Source organism: Macaca mulatta, chromosome 1 (genome assembly GCF_049350105.2).
Source record: "Macaca mulatta isolate MMU2019108-1 chromosome 1, T2T-MMU8v2.0, whole genome shotgun sequence".
NCBI classification, from domain to species: Eukaryota; Metazoa; Chordata; class Mammalia; order Primates; family Cercopithecidae; genus Macaca; species Macaca mulatta.
Genome location: NC_133406.1, coordinates 203,883,815 through 203,903,569, shown reverse-complemented (window position 1 = coordinate 203,903,569; position 19,755 = coordinate 203,883,815). Strand labels below are relative to the sequence as shown.

Sequence of the window (19,755 nt, the reverse complement as noted above, 5' to 3'; positions counted from 1 at the left end):
TGCCTTATCCCACTCCTCACTTTTTTCCATCATCCTTCAAAGCTCAACTCAAACCTCTCCTCCTCCAGGGAGCCTTCCTGCTTGTACCACAACACTTCTATAGTTCTTTCTCATTTTCTGGTTGTTACAGTTATTGGTCCTATGACTTAGCTTCCTTGGGCATGACCTATAAAGGGCAGGGCCTTTTTTCCTGCAGGGATCATAAGGAACAATATTCGTTAAGTGGGTTTGACACACGTTCATTTGTGTATCCGATCAAACCACCAGGACTGATTTTGTGCCTCCTGTGGGCCAGGCTCATGCCAGGTTCTATAGTGGAGCAGTAAAAAGGCACTGGGGCTTGCAGACAAGTGGAAGAAATGTCCAATAATCACATGACCTCTCTCTCACACACACATCAGGCTTATGAAAGAAAAGTTCAGAGGGTTAAAAGCAAGGAGAACTGACCTTGTCTAGGGGTTCGGGGAGGGTCTCCCTGAGGACTGGAAGTTTGAGAAGAGAAGGATGAGTTGGCCAGGCAAAGGGCAGGAGAGGGTGGGCTGGAGAAAGGGAATTACAAGCAGAGGGGGCAGGATGTGTGGAAGCCCAGAGGTGGGAGGAAGCATGGCACCCTGAGGAGGGCAGGTGTGGTTAGAATCCAGGGCCTAAGGGAGCAAATGGCATGGATGTGGCTGGAAGGTCAGGTTGGGGCTAGACTGGAAAGGCCCTCATGGGTTCTGATGATGATTTAGAGAAAGACCATGAGATGTTCCATCCAAGATTTTAAGAAAGCAAGTCATGTTGTTTCGGGGGAAGGCGGGGATTGGAGGGGTTGTGGCTTTGGTCACTTGGAAGCCCAGGGCTAGATTTTCAGGAGCTGGGGGTTTCTGTCTTGGGCCTGCTCACCAACAACTTGGCAGTTTCACATAGGGCAGGACTATAATTTCCTGGAGGAAGTAACTCCGGGAAGGCTCAGAAACTCTGCCCCGGGTTCCCTGCCTGGATGGGGAATGTCCCCATGCTGAATCACAGGTGTACCGCTAGAGAGTCATTGTATTATTTGAGTAACTTTTAGAAAACATAGACAAAAAACCCAGTCTAGGTTTTTGTGGGTGGCTGTACCCACGAGGGCCTCTGCACTCTGATTCCAGGCGTTTGTTCTTTGTCCTGACCTTTTTATTGAGCAGTTTTGGTTGAGTTCAGTCGTTTTCTAACTGGACAAGGCCAGGCACAGGGTGTCAGCATAGACTCAGCAGGGAGATGGACACTTCACTGCACAGGGTAGGCTGCAGGGCATGCTGGGAAAAGAGTGGCAGGACACAGGCAGGGAGGGGACAAAACAGCAGAGAGAGGGGTCACGGGTGAAGCATCACTCTTCGGATGATCCAGGCTAAACCAGGGTGGGGCGCCTTTTGTCTGTCTGCAGATCAGCTCTGAGATGCAGCAGCGTGGCCTCAAAAATGTCAGAATGGCCGGGAGCAGTGGCTCACGCCTGTAATCCCAGCACTTTGGGAGGCCGAGGTGGGTAGATCACCTAAGGTCAGGAGTTCAAGAACAGCCTGGCCAACATGGTGAAACCCCATCTCTACTAAAAATACAAAAATTAGATGGGTGTGGTGGCATGCGCCTGTAGTCTCAACTACTCAGGAGGCAGAGAGAGGAGAATTGCTTGAACCTGGGAGGCAGAGGTTGCAGTGAGCGGAGATCACGCCACTGTACTCCAGCCTGGGCAACAGAGTGAGACTCTGTCAAAAAAAAAAATATATATATATATGTATATCAGCAGTAACTGCTCAATATCAGGGACTCTGACCGCCAGAATGCAAGGCAAAGAGAAGCAGGTGGGTGGGACACAGAAATTGGGTCCCTGACCTGGTAGCTCAGTATGTGGAGGGCAAAGGAGCCAAGTGCAGTAAGAGTAAAGTCCTATATGGTACTTCCTACATGCCAATGCTTACTATTCTAAGTACTTTACAGAAATGCATCCATTTCGCAGATGAGAAAACTGCGAAATGTATTTTGTCCAAGGTCACACAACTAATATCAGAGTTGCTAGGATGCAAGTCCAGGCACTCTGACTTCAAGCCCAAACCAGGTAGAAAAACCTACCTGGAGCTCTGGCCCATTCCCAGGATCTTGGCCAGCAAATGCAGCGCTACCTATCCCCAGGCTGGGAAGAGAACAGAGGCAGGAGCTGCACACTCACCCTTTTTGGTCGCCTCGAAGCTGTCATGGAAGTGAATCCTCTGTATGTCATAGGTCAAGGTTGTATTGGGCAGCAGAGTCCTGTTCCTGTTGATGATGTTGGCAGAAAATCGAAAGGCGTGTTCCTCGGCGTTCATGACCTGGGCGTTGGGGCCGTCCGCATACTCGAAGATTCCTCCTGTGAAAGATGGGTAAAATTGTGTGTGGTTGGGAGGAGGGATGGGGCTCTAGCAAGCATGCCTGGCTCAGAAGGTTTTATAGACAAGCTGCCTGCTCCCTGAAATGTTCAATAATATCCTAGGTAACTGCCATACCTAGAAAGTGTGCAGGAGCACAAGAAATAAGAAAATCCTCCTCGTTCATTTCACTCAACCAGCAAATTCCTGATAACAGAGCCTGACAGGGCCAAAATAAGATTACCAACTTATTAATATTGCTGTGAAAATTCTCAATAGAATTCTGGCAAGCAGAATCTACCAGGATATTACCAGGATAACATACCATGATCACACAGAGCTTTATTCTAGGAGTCTAAGACTGGTTCAATATAAAGAAATCTATGAATATCATTGTATCACATCAATAGTTCAAATAAGAAAAAAACATAACCAACTCACAAAATGCAAGACGGCATTTAATAAAATCCAATATCTATTGCTGTTAAGAATGCTTAATAAAATAGCACCAGAAGAGATACTTCCTTGAAGCTTTTTAAGCTTAAATCAGCCTTTAATATCATACTAATGGTGAAAAACTAGAGGCATTCTCATTAAAGAAAAATAAGAGGCATGGGGGAGGATTCGCACCACACCATTAACCAATGAAATAAGAAAGAAAAATAATTTAGAGGCACAACATTTGGAGAGAAATAAATTCTTATTTGCAAATGATATAAAAACCTTAAAATAATCCCTAAACATGAAAACAAGAAAGAGCTGGCAGGAGAGTTAAGTTAAATGACCAGTTAGCACAAATTAGTAGTGTTTCTTCATATCAGTGACAATCAGTAAAAAAACTTAATAGCAAATGAATTCCTTTTACAATATCAGCAAAAACATTGAATAACTAATAATAAACCAAATAAGAAGCGTGCAATTCCTGTTCTATTTATTTGAGATGGAGTTTCACTCTTGTTGCTCAGGCTGGGGTGCAATGGCGCAATCTCTGCTCACTGCAGCCTTCACTTCCTGGGTTCAAGCGATTCTCCAACCTAAGTTTCTCAAGTTGCTGGGACTACAGGCACATGCCACTATGCCCGGCTAATTTTTGTATTTTTAGTAGATATGGGGTTTCACCATGTTGGCCAGGCTGGTCTGGAACTCTTGACCTCAGGCGAACCACCTGCCTTGGCCTCCCTCCCAAAGTGCTGGGATTATAGGCGTGAGCCACCATGCTGGGTTGCAATTCCAGTTTTAAAACATAACAAAAACAGACTGGGAGCAGTGGCTTATGCCTGTGCTCCCAACACTTCTGGAGGCCAAGGTAGGAAGACGATGACTGAAGCCAGGAGTTCAAGACCAGCTTGGGCAACATAGTGACACCTTGTCTTTAAAAAATAAAAAGAAAAGAAAAAAAACTAAAAAATGACCCCCCCCAAAAAAAAAAACCACTTTCATGAGAGATATAAACATAGCCTTAAATGAAGAGGCATGGTGTGTTTCTGAATAGTAAAGTTCACGTATAGAGGTGTCAGTTTTTCCAAATTAATTTTTCAGTTTAATTCCAATCAGAGTCATGAAAGGATTTTTCTTTTCCTGATAAAATGACTCTAAAATGTATCTGAAAGACTAAACATGAACTAATGACCAAAACATGTTTTAAAAAGAACGAGAGGTGACTCGTACTGCCAGATTTTAAAATATATCATTAAGCCAAATAATTAAATTCATGTTGTAATAGCATATGAAAACACAGATAGATCAAAGGAACAGGATAAAAGCTCCCATAAAGAGACTCAAGTAGAGATAAGTATTTAAAACATGAGAAAGATGGCTATTTCCAATCAGTAAGTAAATGAATTATTCATTAACTGTGCTGTGACAATTATTCAATTATTTGGAAGAAATTTAAGTTATAATTCAATCTTAATCTATACATAAAATAAATTCCAGATAAATTAAAGATTAATGGCAAATGGGTAAGGGGAGGAGGAGATAAAATACTATAAAAGTACCGAAAAAGAAAATATAGGTGAATATTTTACAATATTGGGTAGAGGAGGCCTTTCTAAACTTTTCAAAAACATCAGAAACCATAAAAGAAAGATTGAGAGATCCACACACACACACAAAAATAACATAAAACTTCTACCCATTAAAAACCAAAGACAAAATTAAATTACAAACACAAACTTGAATTAAATATTTGTAACATATGTGGGAGCATAAAGATTAATGCTCTTATTTTATAAAAAGCACTTAAATTCTACAGAAAGGACAAATACTCCCATAGAAAAATGTGCAAAGAAAAAGTATGAACATTTAACAAAAGAAAAGAAAATAATACAAAGGAGCTATTAATGTATGAAGAAGTGTGCAACTTTCCTAATAATTAAAATGAACTCAATTTAAACTAACAATGAGATTCCACGTTTTGCTCATCCAGTTGGTAAAGATACAAAATAAACTACGGCTCCAGCTTTGGTGCGGGAATAGTTGTTTAGAAAGAGACACCTGCTTAACTGTGGGTGGAGGGGGCAATGTATACCCAGCCTGTCAAGATGGACATTAGAAATTTACCAAAAGCCCTAAAAATGTCCACTCCTTTGACTCGGGACTTTGATATCTAGAAATGGACCCCAGCAACAACAGTGGGCATATGGATCATGTATGGGGAAGGAGATCTAGGGACGTCCAACCAGGGGAAGGAGATCTAGGCACGTCCAACCAGAGAAATAGGAGAAATAGTGAACTATTGTCTATGTACCTACATATAATCACAAAAATTTAATGACACAGGAAATATCCAAAGTATATTTTTAAGTGAACAATGAAGGCAGAGGTGCAGTACAATTTCCTTTAGAAGAGGAAGAACTTATGTCTTTAACATAAGAATAGAAGACATTTCTTGTTTTGTTCTTAATGCCTTTCTATATTTTTTCCAGTAAAACTTTTATTATTTTTAACAATTGATTTGGTTGAGGTATTATTACATTCTACAAGATTCACCTGTTTTAAAGTGTACAGTGATTTTTAGTCAATTTACTGAGTTCTATGACCATAAGCACAATCCTGTTTTAAAACCTTCCCGTCACCCAGTAAGAATCCTCGTGCCCATTTACAGTCAATTATAGTTTTCATTCCCACTCCCAGGCAACCACTAATTTACTTTTTGTGTTTTCTGAACATTTCACATAAATGGAATCATGCAATAGGTGGTCTTTTGCATCTGGCTTCTTGCATTTAGTGTGCTTTTGCGGTTCATCCATATTAGTATAATGTATCAGTACTTTAATCCTCTTTATTGCTAAATAATATTACTTTGTATAGATGTACCACATTTTATTTATTCATTCACCAGTTGATGGGTATTTGGATTATTTCAATTGTTCTGAAAATTCTAAAAGGTAGTGATTTCCAGGCTCTGGTCTGGCATATAAGAAGCTTGAAAGTTGCCACTCTGTCCTAACAACCAGCGAAAGCTGAACAAACTGAAAAATCAACAACTCTTCTTAGATCTGTAAAAGAAGTGAGGTCACAGGGCGAACCACTGCCCCCAGAATTGGAAAGATAGGTAAATAGAGGGAATTACAACTTATTGGAGCAGAAACTTCCATGGGAATCGGTGTGCAGGTAGGAAAACCGAAAGTGTAATTGACTAGTTGCTGGAGGCTCAGTGTGCATAACTCTTGAGAGACAAAAACCTCAAGGGAAGCCTTCACTGAGCCCCCGCTTTTTTGAGTTTTACTCCTGAAGTTCTACCAGGTTCTTAAATGAATATGGGAGAAAAATCCTCATGTACTTCTGGCAGTGAAAGGGGAAAAGGAATCATTTCAAAATATGCCACAGCATTCCGTTCTTTTTAACAAGGTTTGTCATCAGGGGAAACTAGTTAGCCAGAGCCTAACCTGCTGGGGTTTCATGAGAGACTAATTGACCAGGTGGAAGGGAAATACTCAACTCCAGCCCACCCTAGCCATCCTATCCCATCTACGTGTGTGTTGCGGGGTAGGTGGGGGAGAAGCACCTGTGAAGTTCACAGCCCAGGGGCACAGGCTCACCAAAAGACTGAGATGTAATCATAGCACTATAGAATGCTCCCCCCCTCTCCCCACCCCTTACCACTACATCACTAAAGGCCTTATTTTCAGCAGTTCCATTCACCCAGTACATCATGTCCAGCTATCAAGAAAAAATTACAGGGCATACTAAAAGGCATAAAAACCATAGTTTGAAGAGACAGAGCAAGCATCAGAACCAGATTCAGATATGGCAGGGATTTTGGAATTATCAGACCAGAAATTCAAGACAACTATGATTAATATGCTAAGGGTTCTAATGGATAAAGTGGACAGCATGCGAGAACAGATATGCAAAGAGATGGGAATTCTAAGAAAAAAAATAAATGTTAGAGATAAAATACGAAACAAAACAAAACACTGGAACAGAAATGAAGAGTGCCTTTGATGGGCTTATAAGTAGACTGAACACAGCTGAGAAGTGGGTCTCTGAGCTTGAGGATATCTCAATAGAAACCTCCAAAACTGAAAAGCAAAGAGCAGAAAGACTGGAAGAAGAAAACAGAATATCCAAAAACTGTGGCTGTAAAAATGCCTAATGGAAATGCAAGAAGGAGAAGGGAGAGAGAAATGCTCAGGAGAGATATTTGAAAACAGTAATGACTTTACCCAAATTAATGTCAGACACCAAACCACAGATCTAGCATCCTTAGAGAACACCAAGCACCAAGCAGGAAATATGTCCCCAAAATGACACTGAGGCATATCATATTCAAACAATAGAAAATCAAAGATCAAGAATAAATCCTGACAGAAGCCAGAAGAAAAATACGTCTTATCTATGGAGGAAAAAAGATAAGAATTAAATCTGACTTCTCTTCAGAAACCATGCAAGCAAGAAGAGAGTGAAGTGAAATATATAAAGTATTGAGAGAAAATAAAAACCAACCTATAATTCTGCATCCTGAGAAATTATCTTTCAAAAGCGGAGATAAATAAAGACTTTCTCTGACAAACAAAAATCAGTGAAATTTGTTGCCAGTAGATCTGCTTTGTAAGAATTATTAAAATATGTTCTTTAGAGAGAAGGAAAATAATATAGGTCAGAAACTTCAATCTACATACAAGAAGAACATTGAAGAAAGAATAAGTGAAGGTAAAATTTAAAAAAATGTATTTTTCTTATTCTTAATTGATTTAACAGACAATAGTTTGTTCACAATAATAATAGCAACAATGTATTCATATATATTTACTTATGTATGCTTATTTATGAGCAAAATGAATGACAGCAATGATATAAGGATGGGAGGGAGGAATTAGAATTATTTTGTTATTATAAAAGACACTATCTGTGAAGCAGTATAACATTATTTGAGAGTGGACTTGGATTAGTTGCATATGTATACTGCAAATTCTAGGGAAAATACTAAAAACAGTACAATTGACATGCTAAGTGAGGAGAGGAAATGAAATGTTAAAATATACTTTTAAAATCGCGAAAGGCAGAAAAGGGCAGGAAGACAAAAATAGAAACAAAAAACAAGGGCTACAAATAGGAAACACTGACGAATAAGGTGGATATTAATCCAATTATATCAATTCTCATTTTAAACATCAAAGGTCTAAATGCATCAAGTAAAAGAGATTGTCAAAATGGATCAAAAAATAAGATCCAACTATATGTTGTCTACAATAAACCTACTTTAACTATACAGGTGCACATAAAATAAAAGTAAATGAACAGATGAAAAATTTATTCCTGGAATGCAAGGATGGTTCAAAACATAACAACTGATCAATATACTACATCATATTAACAGAATAAAGGAAAAGAAAGACATGTGATCATCTGAATCAATACAGAAGCAGCATTTGACAAAATTCAACAACTTTTCATGATAAAAGACACTCAACAACTAGGAACAAAAGGGAACTATCTCAACATAATAAAAGCCATTTATGAATAGCCCACAGCAAATGTCATACTCAATGGTAAGAGACTGAAAGCTTTTCCTCTAAGATCAGTGACAAGGCTAGGATGTCCACTTTCACCACTTCTATTAAACATTGTACTGGAAGTTCTATCCAGAGCAGTTAGGCAAGAAAAAGAAAAAGAAGGCATCCAAGTTAGAAAGGAAAAAGTAAAATTATCTGTCTGCAGATGATATGGTCTTATATCCATATAATAAAATTTGGCAAAGTAACAGAATACAATATAGAGCTAATAAAATTTGGCAAAGTAACAGAATACAAAGTCAATACACAAAATCAGTTGCATTTCTATACCTAACAATTAACAATCTGAAAATGAAATCACAAAAATAATTCCATTTATAATAATCTCACAAAGGACAAACTACTTAGGAATTAACTAAGATGATGAAAGTCTTGTACCTGTACAATGAAGACTACAAAATAAAATGGGGAAATGATTTAAATAGACATTTCTCAAAAGAAGACATAGAAATGGCAAGCAGGCATATGAAAAGATGCTCACATCATTAATCATCAGAAAAATGCAAATCCAAACTACAATGAGATATCATCTCACCCCAGTTAAAATGGCTTATATCCAAAAGACATGCAATAGTAAATGCTGCTGAGGATGTGGAGAAAAGGGAACCCTCATACCATGTTGATGGGAATGTAAATTAGTACAACCACTATGGAGAACAGTTTGGAGGTTCCTCAAAAAACTAAATATAGAGCTACCATATGATCTAGCAATCTCACTGCTGGATATATGCTCAAAAGAAAGGAAATCAGTATATTGAATAAATATCTGCACACCTATGTTTGTTGCAGCACTGTTCACAATAACCAAAATTTGGGAGCAACCTAAGTGTCCATCAACAGATGAATGGATAAAGAAAATGTGGTGCTTATACACAATGGAGTACTATTCAGCCATTAAAAGAATGAGATCCTGTCATTTTCAACAACATGGATGGAACTGGAGGTCATTACACTAAGTGAAATAAGCCAGGCACAGAAATACAAACATCACACACTCTCAAAACAAACCAAAACAATTGAAATAATGGAGATAGAGAGTGGAAGGATGGTAACCAGAGGCTGGGAAGGGTGGTGGTAGGGTGGGTGGGGGGAGGTGGGGGTAATTAATAGGTACAAAAAAAGATAATTAGAAAGAATTAATAAGACCTAGTATTTGATAGCACAATAGGGTGACTATAATCAATAATAATTTAATTGTACATTTAAAAATAACTAAAAGAGCATAATTGGATTGTTTGTAACACAAAGGATAAATACTTGAGGGGATGGCTACCTCATTTCCCATGATGTGATCCTTACATATAGCATGCCTGTATGCCTTACAAGAAATACTAAAAGATGTTCTTTAGAGAGAAGGAAAATAATACAGGTAAACATCTCATGAACCTCATAAATATATATACTTATTATGTACCCACAAAAAATAAAATTTTAAATGTAAAAAATCCTTCAAAACATTGTTGAAGGAAATTAAATAAGACATTAATAAATGTAAATACATCCCATGTTCATGGACTGGAAGACTTAATATTGTTAAGGTGTCTGTAGATTCAATGAAATTCTTATTACATTTCAATGTCAATGAAAATCCCAATGACTTTTTTTTTCAGAAATAGAAAAACCAATCCTAAAATTCATGTGGAATTGCAAAAGAATCCGAATAACCGAAAACAATCTTGAAAAAGAAGAACAATGTTGAAAGACATTTCCTGATTTCAAAACTTACTACAAAGCTACAGTAATCAAAACGGTGTGATACTGGCATAAAGGTAAACTATATATAGAGTCCAGAAATAAAACCTCATATGTATGGTTAAATGATTTTTGACAAAGGTGCCAAGACCACTGAATGGGGAAAGGATAGTCTTTTCAAAAAATAATGCTGGAATAACTGAATATCCACATGTAAAAGAATGAATTTGGATCCTTAACACCATATACAAAAACTAACTCAAAATGGATCAAATACTTAAATGTAAGACCTAAAACTATATAACACTTAGAAGAAAACATAGAAGAAAAATTTTATGACATTGGATTTGGCAATAATCTCTTGGATACAACACCAAAGGCACAGACAAGAAAAGAAAAACAAATTGAGCTTAATAAAAAATGTCCAAAAAACTGTGTATCAAAAGACATTATTAACAGAGTAAAATGCAACCAATAGAATGGGAGAAGATATTTGCAAATCATATACTTGATAAGGAATTAATATCCAGAACATATAGAGAACTTTTAAAACTCAAAAACAACAAAAAATAAACAACCTGGTTTAAAAATATATAAAAGACTTGACATTTCTCTAAAGAAGATTTACACATGGCCAATAAACACATAAAAAGATGTTCAATATCACTAATAATTAGAAAAATTCAAGTCAAAACTACAGTGAGATACTACCTCACACCCATTAGGATAACTACTATATAAAAAAAGAAGTGTTGGGGAGGATGTGGAGAAATTGGAACCTTTGTGCACTGTTAGTGGAGGTGTGAAATGGTAAGCCACTGGGGGAAACAGTATAGTGGTCCCTCAAAAGATTAAAAATAGAATTACTATATATCTATATATATCTAGCATTTCTTCTGGGTATATACCCAAAGGAATTCAAAGCAAAGACACAAACATATATTTTTACACCCATGTTCATAGCAGCTTTACTCACAATAGCTAAAACATGGAATCAACACAAGTGTCCATTGATAGATGGATGAATAAGCAAAATGTGGCATAGACACACAATGAAATATTATTCAGTCTCAAAAAAGAAGGACATTCGGGCAAATGTTACAACATGAGTAAACATTGAGGACAGTATGCTAAGTGAAATAAGCCAGCCACAAAAAGACAAATACTGTATGATTCCACTTATATGAGGTATGTAGAGTAGCCAAAAATCAGAGAATCAAAAAATAGAATGGTGGTTTTCAGACCCTAGAGGAATGGGGAAAAGTGGAGTTATTCTTTATGGGTATAGAGTTATAGAGTTTCAGTTTTACAAGATGAAAAGAGCTATGGTGACGAGTGGTGCTGATGGTTGCACATTATGAATGTATTTAGTACCACTGAACTGTACACTTAAAAATGGTTAAGATGGCAAATTTTATGTTATTTGTATTTTACCACAATAAAAAAGTAAATGAATGAAGACATACCATCCTAATATCAATCAAAAGAAATTGAAAGTGGCTGTATTCAGACAGAGAAGATTTCAGGTCAAGGAACTTTATCAGAGATAAAGAGAAGCATTACATAATGATAAAGGGGTCAATTATCCAAGAAGACATAACAATCCTTAATGTATATGTGCTCAAAAGAGAGCATCAGAATACAGGAGGCAAGGAGAGATGGATGAATTTACTATTCTACTAGGAGACTTCAACACCCTTTTATCAGAAATGGACGGATTCAGTTGACAGAAAATCAGTAAAGTTATAGTTAAACTCAACAACAGCCTTAGTGAATCAGATATAATGTACATCTATAGACTACTTCAGTCAACAACAGCAGAATACACATTTTTCTCAAGCTCACATGGAACATTCAGCAATATAGATCACATTCTGTCCATAAAGCACATCTTAACAAATTTAAAAGAATAGAAATCATTTAATGTCACTCTTAGACCACCATGGAATTAAACTAGAAATCAATAACAGAATGAGATCAGGGAAATCCCCAAATACTTGAAGATTAGACAATGCTCCCCTTCCCCTTCCCCTTCTTCCTTCTTTCTCCTCCCTTGTTCTCCTCCTCCTCCTCCTCCTCCTCCTCCCCCCACTCCTCCTCCTTGTCTTGATATATGGACTCAAACTCCTATGCTCAAGTGATCCTCCCACCTCAGCTTCCAGAGTAGCTGGGACTACAGTCACGTACCATTATGCCCAGCTTAAACAATGTACTTCCAAATAACACATGGGTCACAAAAGAAATTTAAAAATATTTTGAACTAAATAAAAATGAAAACATAACATCAAAATTTGTGGGATATAGTGAAAGCAGTGTGTAGAGAGAAATTTATACCACTGAATGCATAAAATAGAAAAGAAGAAAGATCTAAAATTAATAATGCAAGCTTCCACCTTAGGAAACTAGAAAAAGAAGAGTAAATTAAATTCAAAGTAAGCAGAGGAAAAGAAATAATAAAAATTAGAGCTGAAATCAATGAAATTGAAAACAAGAAATCAATAGAAAAATGTCAATGAAACCAAAAGCTGGTCATGTGAAAAGACAGATAAAATTGATAGGCCTCTAATCTGGTCAATTAAGAATAAAAGAGAGAGGATACAAATTGTTAGTATCAGAAGTGAAAGATGGGACATCACTATAGATCTCATGGACTGAGGCGGGCGGATCACAAGGTCAGGAGATCGAGACCACGGTGAAACCCCGTCTCTACTAAAAATACAAAAAATTAGCCGGGCGCGGTTGTGGGCGCCTGTAGTCCCAGCTACTCGGGAGGCTGAGGCAGGAGAATGGCGTGAACCCGGGAGGCGGAGCTTGCAGTGAGCCGAGATCGCGCCACTGCACTCCAGCCTGGGCGACAGAGCGAGACTCCGTCTCAAAAAAAAAAAAAAAAAATATATATATATATATATATATAAAATCAAGGAATATTAATAACTCTATATCCACTAATTTGCTAACCTAGATGAAATGAATGAATTTCTTAAAAAACACAATTTGTCAAAATTCACGCAAGAAGAAAGAGACAAGTTGAATAGGACTATCTCTATTAAAGAAATTGAATTAATAATAAACCTGACAAAGCAGAAAGCACCAGGCCCAGATGGGGTTCACTGGTAAATTCTACTTAACATTTAAGAAAGAAATAATACAAATTCTCTACATTCTACTTCAGAAGATAGAAGCAGAGGACTATTTCTTTTCTTTTCTTTTTTGACTGTTTCTTAACTCATTTTACAAGGCCAGCATTACCCTAATACCAAAACCAGACAAAGACATCACAAGAAATAAAACTACGGATCAATATCTCTCATTAATACAGATACAAAAATCCTCAACAAAATGTTAGCAAATCGAATCCAACAATTTATAAAAAGAACTACATAACACAATGAAGTGGGATTTACCCCAGGCATGCAAGTCTGTTTCAAGATTCAAAAATCAATTAATGTAATCCATTATATCAATATCAACAGGCCAAAGAAGAAAAATCACATGATCATATCAACAGATGCAGAAAATGCATTTGACAAAATCCAACACCCTATTAATGATGAAAACTCTCAGTAAAGTAAGAATAAAGGGGAATGTCCTCAACTTCATAAAGAATATTAATAGCAGAATACACATTCTTCTCAAGCACATCTACAAAAACCCTACAGTTGACATTATACATAATAGTGAAAAACTTGAAGCTTTCCCACTAAAATCAGGTACAAGGGAAGGCTGTCCCCTCTCCCACTGCTTTTTGACATCACACTGGAAGTCCTAGCAAATGCAATAAGACAAGAAAAGGAAATGAAAGAAATTCAGATTGGGGAGGAAGAAATAAAACTGTCTTTGTTTACAGGTGACATGATCCCCTATGTAGAAAATCCACATGAATCAGGAACAAAAGAGAAAGCTACCTCTTGGAACTAATAAGCAGTTATAGAAAAGTGGCAGAATATAAGGTTAATATGCAAAAGTCAATTACTTTTCTATATACCAGCAATGAACAAATGGAATTTGAAATAGAAACAAGACCACTTACATCAGCATGCAAAGAAAAGAAACACTTAGGTTAAAAATCTAACAAAATATGTACAAGATGTATTTGAGGTAAAACTCACAACTCTAATGAAAGAGATCAAAGAATAACTAAATAAATGGAGAGACCTTCAATGTTCATGGATAAGAAAAGTCAATTATTTTCAAGATGTGAGTTTTTCCCAAATTGATGTATAGATTCAGTGCAATCCCAATCAAAATCTCAGCAAGTTATTTTGTGGCTATTGACAAACTGATTCTAAAGTGTACATAGAGAGGCAAAAGACCAGAATAACCAACACAATATTGAAGGAGAAGAACAACGTTGGGAGATTGACTGGCTCAACTTCAAGAATTGCTATAAAGCTATAGTAATCAAGACAGCGTGATACTGGCATATAAATAGACAAATAGATCATTGGAACAGAATGGAGAGTTCAGATACAGACCCACATAAATAAAATCAACTGATCTTTGACAGGGGAGCAAAGGCAATACAATGGAGAAAAGATAGACTTTTCAACAAATGGGCTGGAACAACTGGACATTCACATGCAAAAAAAGAATCTAGACACAGAACTTACATCCTTCACAAAAACGAACTCAAAATGTATCAGAGACCTAAATGTACAATGCAAAACTATAAAACTTCTAGAAGATAGCATGGAAGAAAATCTAGATAATCTTGGGTTTGGCAATGGCTTTTTAGATATAATACCAAAGGCATGATCCATGAAAGGAAGAATTGATAAGCCGGACTACATTAAAATTAAAATTTTCTGCTCTGCAAAAGACACAGTAAAGAGAATGAAAAACCAAGCCACCGACTGGGACGTATTTGATGATGGACTTTTGTTTTGTTTTGTTATGAAACAGGGTCTTGCTCTGTTGCTCAGGCTGATGTGCAGTGGTACAAACTTGGCTCACTGCAACCCCTGCCTCCTGGGTTCAAGTGATTCTCCTGCCTCAGCCTTCTGAGTAGCTGAGATGACAGGCACCCACCACCACATCCGGCTAATTTTTGTGTTTTTAGTAGAGACAGGGTTTCACCATCTTGGCCAGGCTGGTCTTGAACTCCTGACCTCAAGTGATCTGTCTGCCTCGGCCTCCCAAAGTGCTGGGATTACCATGAGCCACCGCGCCCAGCCTGATGATGGACTATTATCCAACATATGCAGACCACTTTTAAAATTCAACAACAAGAAAACAAACAACCTTATTAAAAAGTGGGCCAAAGACCTTAACAGAAGATATACAGATGGAAAATAAGTACATGAAGATACTCCATATCATATGTCATTGGGGAAATGTAAATTAAAACAACAACAAGACACCACTACACATCTATTAGAATGGCCAAATTCAGAACACTAGCAACACCAAAGCCTGGCAAGGATGTGGGACAACAGGAGCCCTCATTCATTGCTGGTGAGAATGCAAAATAGTATAGCCACTTTGAAAGACGTATTTTTCAGTTGCTTATGAAATTAAACGAACTCTTACCACACAAGCCAGCAATGGCACTCCTTCGTATTTACACAAAGGAGTTGAAAATATGTCCACACAAAAGCCTGCACATGGATATGTACAGCAGCTTTATTCATGATTGCCCAAACATGGGATAAACCAAGATATCCTTCAGTAGGGGAGTGGATACACAAACTGGCTACATCCAGACAATGGAATATTATTCAGCACGTAAAAGAAATGAGCTATCAAGTCATGAAAAGATAAGGATAAAACTTAAGTGCCTATCACTAAGTGATGCCAATGTAAAAAGGCTACAGACTATATGATTTCAACTACTGACATTCTGGAAAAGGCATAACTATGGAGATAGTAAAAAGAGCAGTGGCTTCCAGTGGGTAGAGGTGGGAGGGATGCATTGGTAAAAACACAGAGGATTTTCAGGGCAGTCAAACGATTCTGTATGATACTATTATGGTGAATATATGTCATTATACATTCGTCGAAACCCACAGAATGTACACCACCAAGAGTGAACCTTAATGTAAACTATGGACTTTGGATGATGATGATGTGTCAGTATAAGTGCATTCATTGTAACAAATGTACCTCTCTGGTGGCGGATGTTGATCATGGAGGGAGGCTATGCATGTGTGTGGCCAGGGGGTATGTGGGAAATCTCTGTGCCTTCCACTCAGTTTTTGCTGTAAAACTTAAAACTGCTCCAAAAAATACAATCTATTAAAAAGAAAAAAGGGTAATGTTTGAACATGTGAACACATAATTGTGTCCCTTCCAGAGTACTCCAGCATGCTTACAGTTTGTAACACTTAAGTGTGTATGCGTGTGCATCCACACAGGTGTGCATCGACGTGCCACACACGTGCATAAAACAAGACAAGAAGAATTCGTACCAAAAGTTAAGGGTGGTTTTCTCTGAGTGGTAGGCTCATGGGTAAATTGAATTTCCTTCTTTGTGTTTTTCTGTATTTTTAAAAAGTTCTGCAGTGAACATGTGTTACATTTCTCATCAGAAAAGCCATCGTGATTGTGTGTATGTGTTTAAAGGGAAATAAATGATCAAAATACCATATGACCCAGTAATTCCATTTCTAGGAATATAAATTTAGAGAAAGTTGGAGATATATAAACACATCTATGGATAAGGTTTTTTTTTTTACATAATATTGAAAAAAATAGAAACAGCTTAATGTCCAAAAGCAAGAGATAACTCAATATATTAAAACCCACCCATATGGCAGAACAACTTGTAGGCATTATCAATCAAAGCATAGGATGATATGGTATAGTGACTGGAACTGGATCCAAAATGTGGGAGGAATTTTACTCACATGATGCAAAGTGGGTACAGATGGGGCAGAAGAGGCCATGGATTTTGCTGGGGCCAGATGAGGGGCACATGAGGATTCGTTATGCTACTCTCTCTCTGTGTGTATGACAGATATTCTTCGTAATAAAATATTCCTTAAAATCATGATATGAATAAGATGAAAATAACAAACCACGATGTTGCAATCAGAAAAGAGACACAATTAATGTTACTTGCAGATGCTTATTATGGTTCTCTTAAAAACACAAGAGAATCAGGTGAAAACCCAGCAGAAAGTAAACAGAGAGCTCATCAAGAGGCCAGCATACAAATATAGAAAAACATATAGCCTCCCCACATAGCAGCAAGGAATTATAGGGGAAAAAAGAGACCCTACTCACAAAAGCAACAACAAAAAAATAAAATACCTTACCATAAATGTGCAATTCCTATATCAAGAAAACTACAAAACTTTACTAGAGGACATAAAAGAAGACTTGAATAAATGGAGAGACATAACTTACTCCTTGGAAGGGATGGCTCAATATTGTAAAGATGTCATTTCTCCTTAAATTAATTTATAAATTTAATGCAATTCCAATTAAAATCAAAAAGGACACACCAGAAGGACACACACTGAAATGTTAACAGAGGTTCTTTCTAGAAAGTAAAAAGATAATGGATTGCTTTTGCTTGGTGCTTTTCTTTTCTTTTGTTTTCCAAGCCCTCTGCATTGAGATAGAGCTTTGGTAATAAGAAAATAAAAAACAAAGCTTTAGCGAAATGTTCTTAAAGAATACTTAATGGCATAGAAAACTTTCATCCTCTCCTTGCTCCCCAATGCTACAAAATAATATTACAGTATGATAATTATGGATAATTTTTATCGTGTTCTTTGTATTTTCTTGATTTTTCCAAAATTATTTACAAGTATGTATTATTACTTCAAAATGTGAAAACAAACACACAAAAAAACAAAACAAAAAAAGCCTGGAAAGAGGTCTGGTTATTACAGATCTGAAGAAAGATACCTCTACCCATCCCAAATGGGGATAAAATGTCAGGGGACAAAGCCATCTCCATAGGGCTTCACACCCTCTTCCTGGCCTCTCAGACCTTGGCAGGTGGGGAGGAGAGGAAAGAGAGGGGCCATCGTCTCAACAAGGGTGGTGACATGTCTCAGCCATTAAGACCTAAGCCCAAAGGATGGAGCCTCCGTCTTATCCTATATAAAACAGCTCCATTAATACCCACCAATCTCTGCCCTGTGCCACCCTGTCACTGGGCCCTGGGATACCAAAAGAAAGTCAGCACTAGGCTACTGCTTTCAAGGACTGCTCAACCCCGCAGGGCAGCAGAGAAGAACAGACAACTAGCACATGTGTGGCACTCCACTCAGGTGCAATACCGGGGAGGTTCCCAATTCAGGTTTCAATGACAGCCATTCTTCAGTCCCAAACCTGGCTCTATCCACTGGAGGAAGTTACTTAGTCTCTCTGAGACCCAGTTTCTCCACCTGCAAAATGGGGTACACATCTCAGAGGGCTGATTATTGTGAGGAAGACCTAAAACAATGAAGCTATTGCATGGCACATGGCAAGGACTTAATACACAGTAGCTATCAAAGAAAGAGGGAAACAATGAACGCTACTATACTATTTAGAAAACAGCAAATAAATGCTACCATGCCATTTAGAAAAACAAAGTGAATTGTGAGCTTCCGCATTTTCTAGGGCAGGGTTGACAAACTTTGTCTGCAAAGGATCAGAGGGTAAATGTTTTACAAGATAAATAATTTTGGCTTTGTGGACCAGATGGTGGTTGTTGCAAGGACTCACTTCTGCCACTGTAGCATGCTGGCAGCCGCAGACAATGTGTCACTGTGGGCACAGTTGTGTTTCAGTAAAACTTTATTTGCAAAAATACAGAGTGAAGAGAGGTTTCATGGGCACAAATATATAGCTTGGTAGAAGAATTAAGACCTAGTGTTTGATAGATCAGTGGGATGACTATTAATGTAAGTTTACAATAACCTATTGTTTATTTCAAAATAGCTAAAGGAGAATAATTTGAAGGTTTTCAGCATAAAGAAAAGACAATTATTTAAGATGATGAATATCCTAAGTATGCTGACTTGATCTTTACAAATTATATGAATGTATTACATTATCATATGTACCCCAAAACCCTGGACATCTATTATGTATCAATAAAAACATAAAATTAATTAAAAAAACAGGTGGTGGGTGGCTGGATTTGGCCATTAGGCTGTAGTCTGTACTTGTTCTGGGGTTGGGCAGCCTTTATTTCAGAGGTGAGTGTTTCTTAGGAAAAGCACCTCAGGGCCTGGGTAAAGAATTAAGACTATGACGGAACCAAATCATGATGCAAAAGAAACAAAGACGGAATGCTGGAGTTTTTGAGTGGAGAAGATGTGAGAGAAGGAGGAAGGACTAAGAGAAAGGGAACAGAGATGAAGTGGACCCCAAAGGACAGAACCCAGGCCCAAAGATGGGCAAGTCCAAGTCCAGTAAGAAATTCACCACGGCAGGAAGGGGCCATGCATTTTTCATACAGTGATGTCTGATGCTGGGTTTTCAGTTGAGCCTCCCTTCCTTCCAGGAGCCCCATTGTTAGAAAAGTTGGCCACAGGCCGGGCGCGGTGGCTCAAGCCTGTAATCCCAGCACTTTGGGAGGCCGAGACGGGCGGATCACGAGGTCAGGAGATCAAGACCATCCTGGCTAACACGGTGAAACCCCGTCTCTACTAAAAAGTACAAAAAACTAGCCGGGTGCGGTTGTGGGCACCTGTAGTCCCAGCTACTCAGGAGGCTGAGGCAGGAGAATGGCGTGAACCCGG

General features: G+C 37.9%; 1 protein-coding gene across 1 annotated transcript in view; it reads right to left on the bottom strand.

Moving 5' to 3' along the window:
• Positions 1-19,755, bottom strand: part of GRIK3 (glutamate ionotropic receptor kainate type subunit 3) — a 239,172-nt gene that overhangs the window by 93,675 nt on the left and 125,742 nt on the right. Inside the window, exon 2 of the mRNA XM_001111351.5 lies at positions 2,186-2,362. Within this exon, the coding sequence (XP_001111351.4) occupies positions 2,186-2,362 (177 nt within the window). The remainder of the gene's footprint in view (positions 1-2,185; positions 2,363-19,755) is intronic.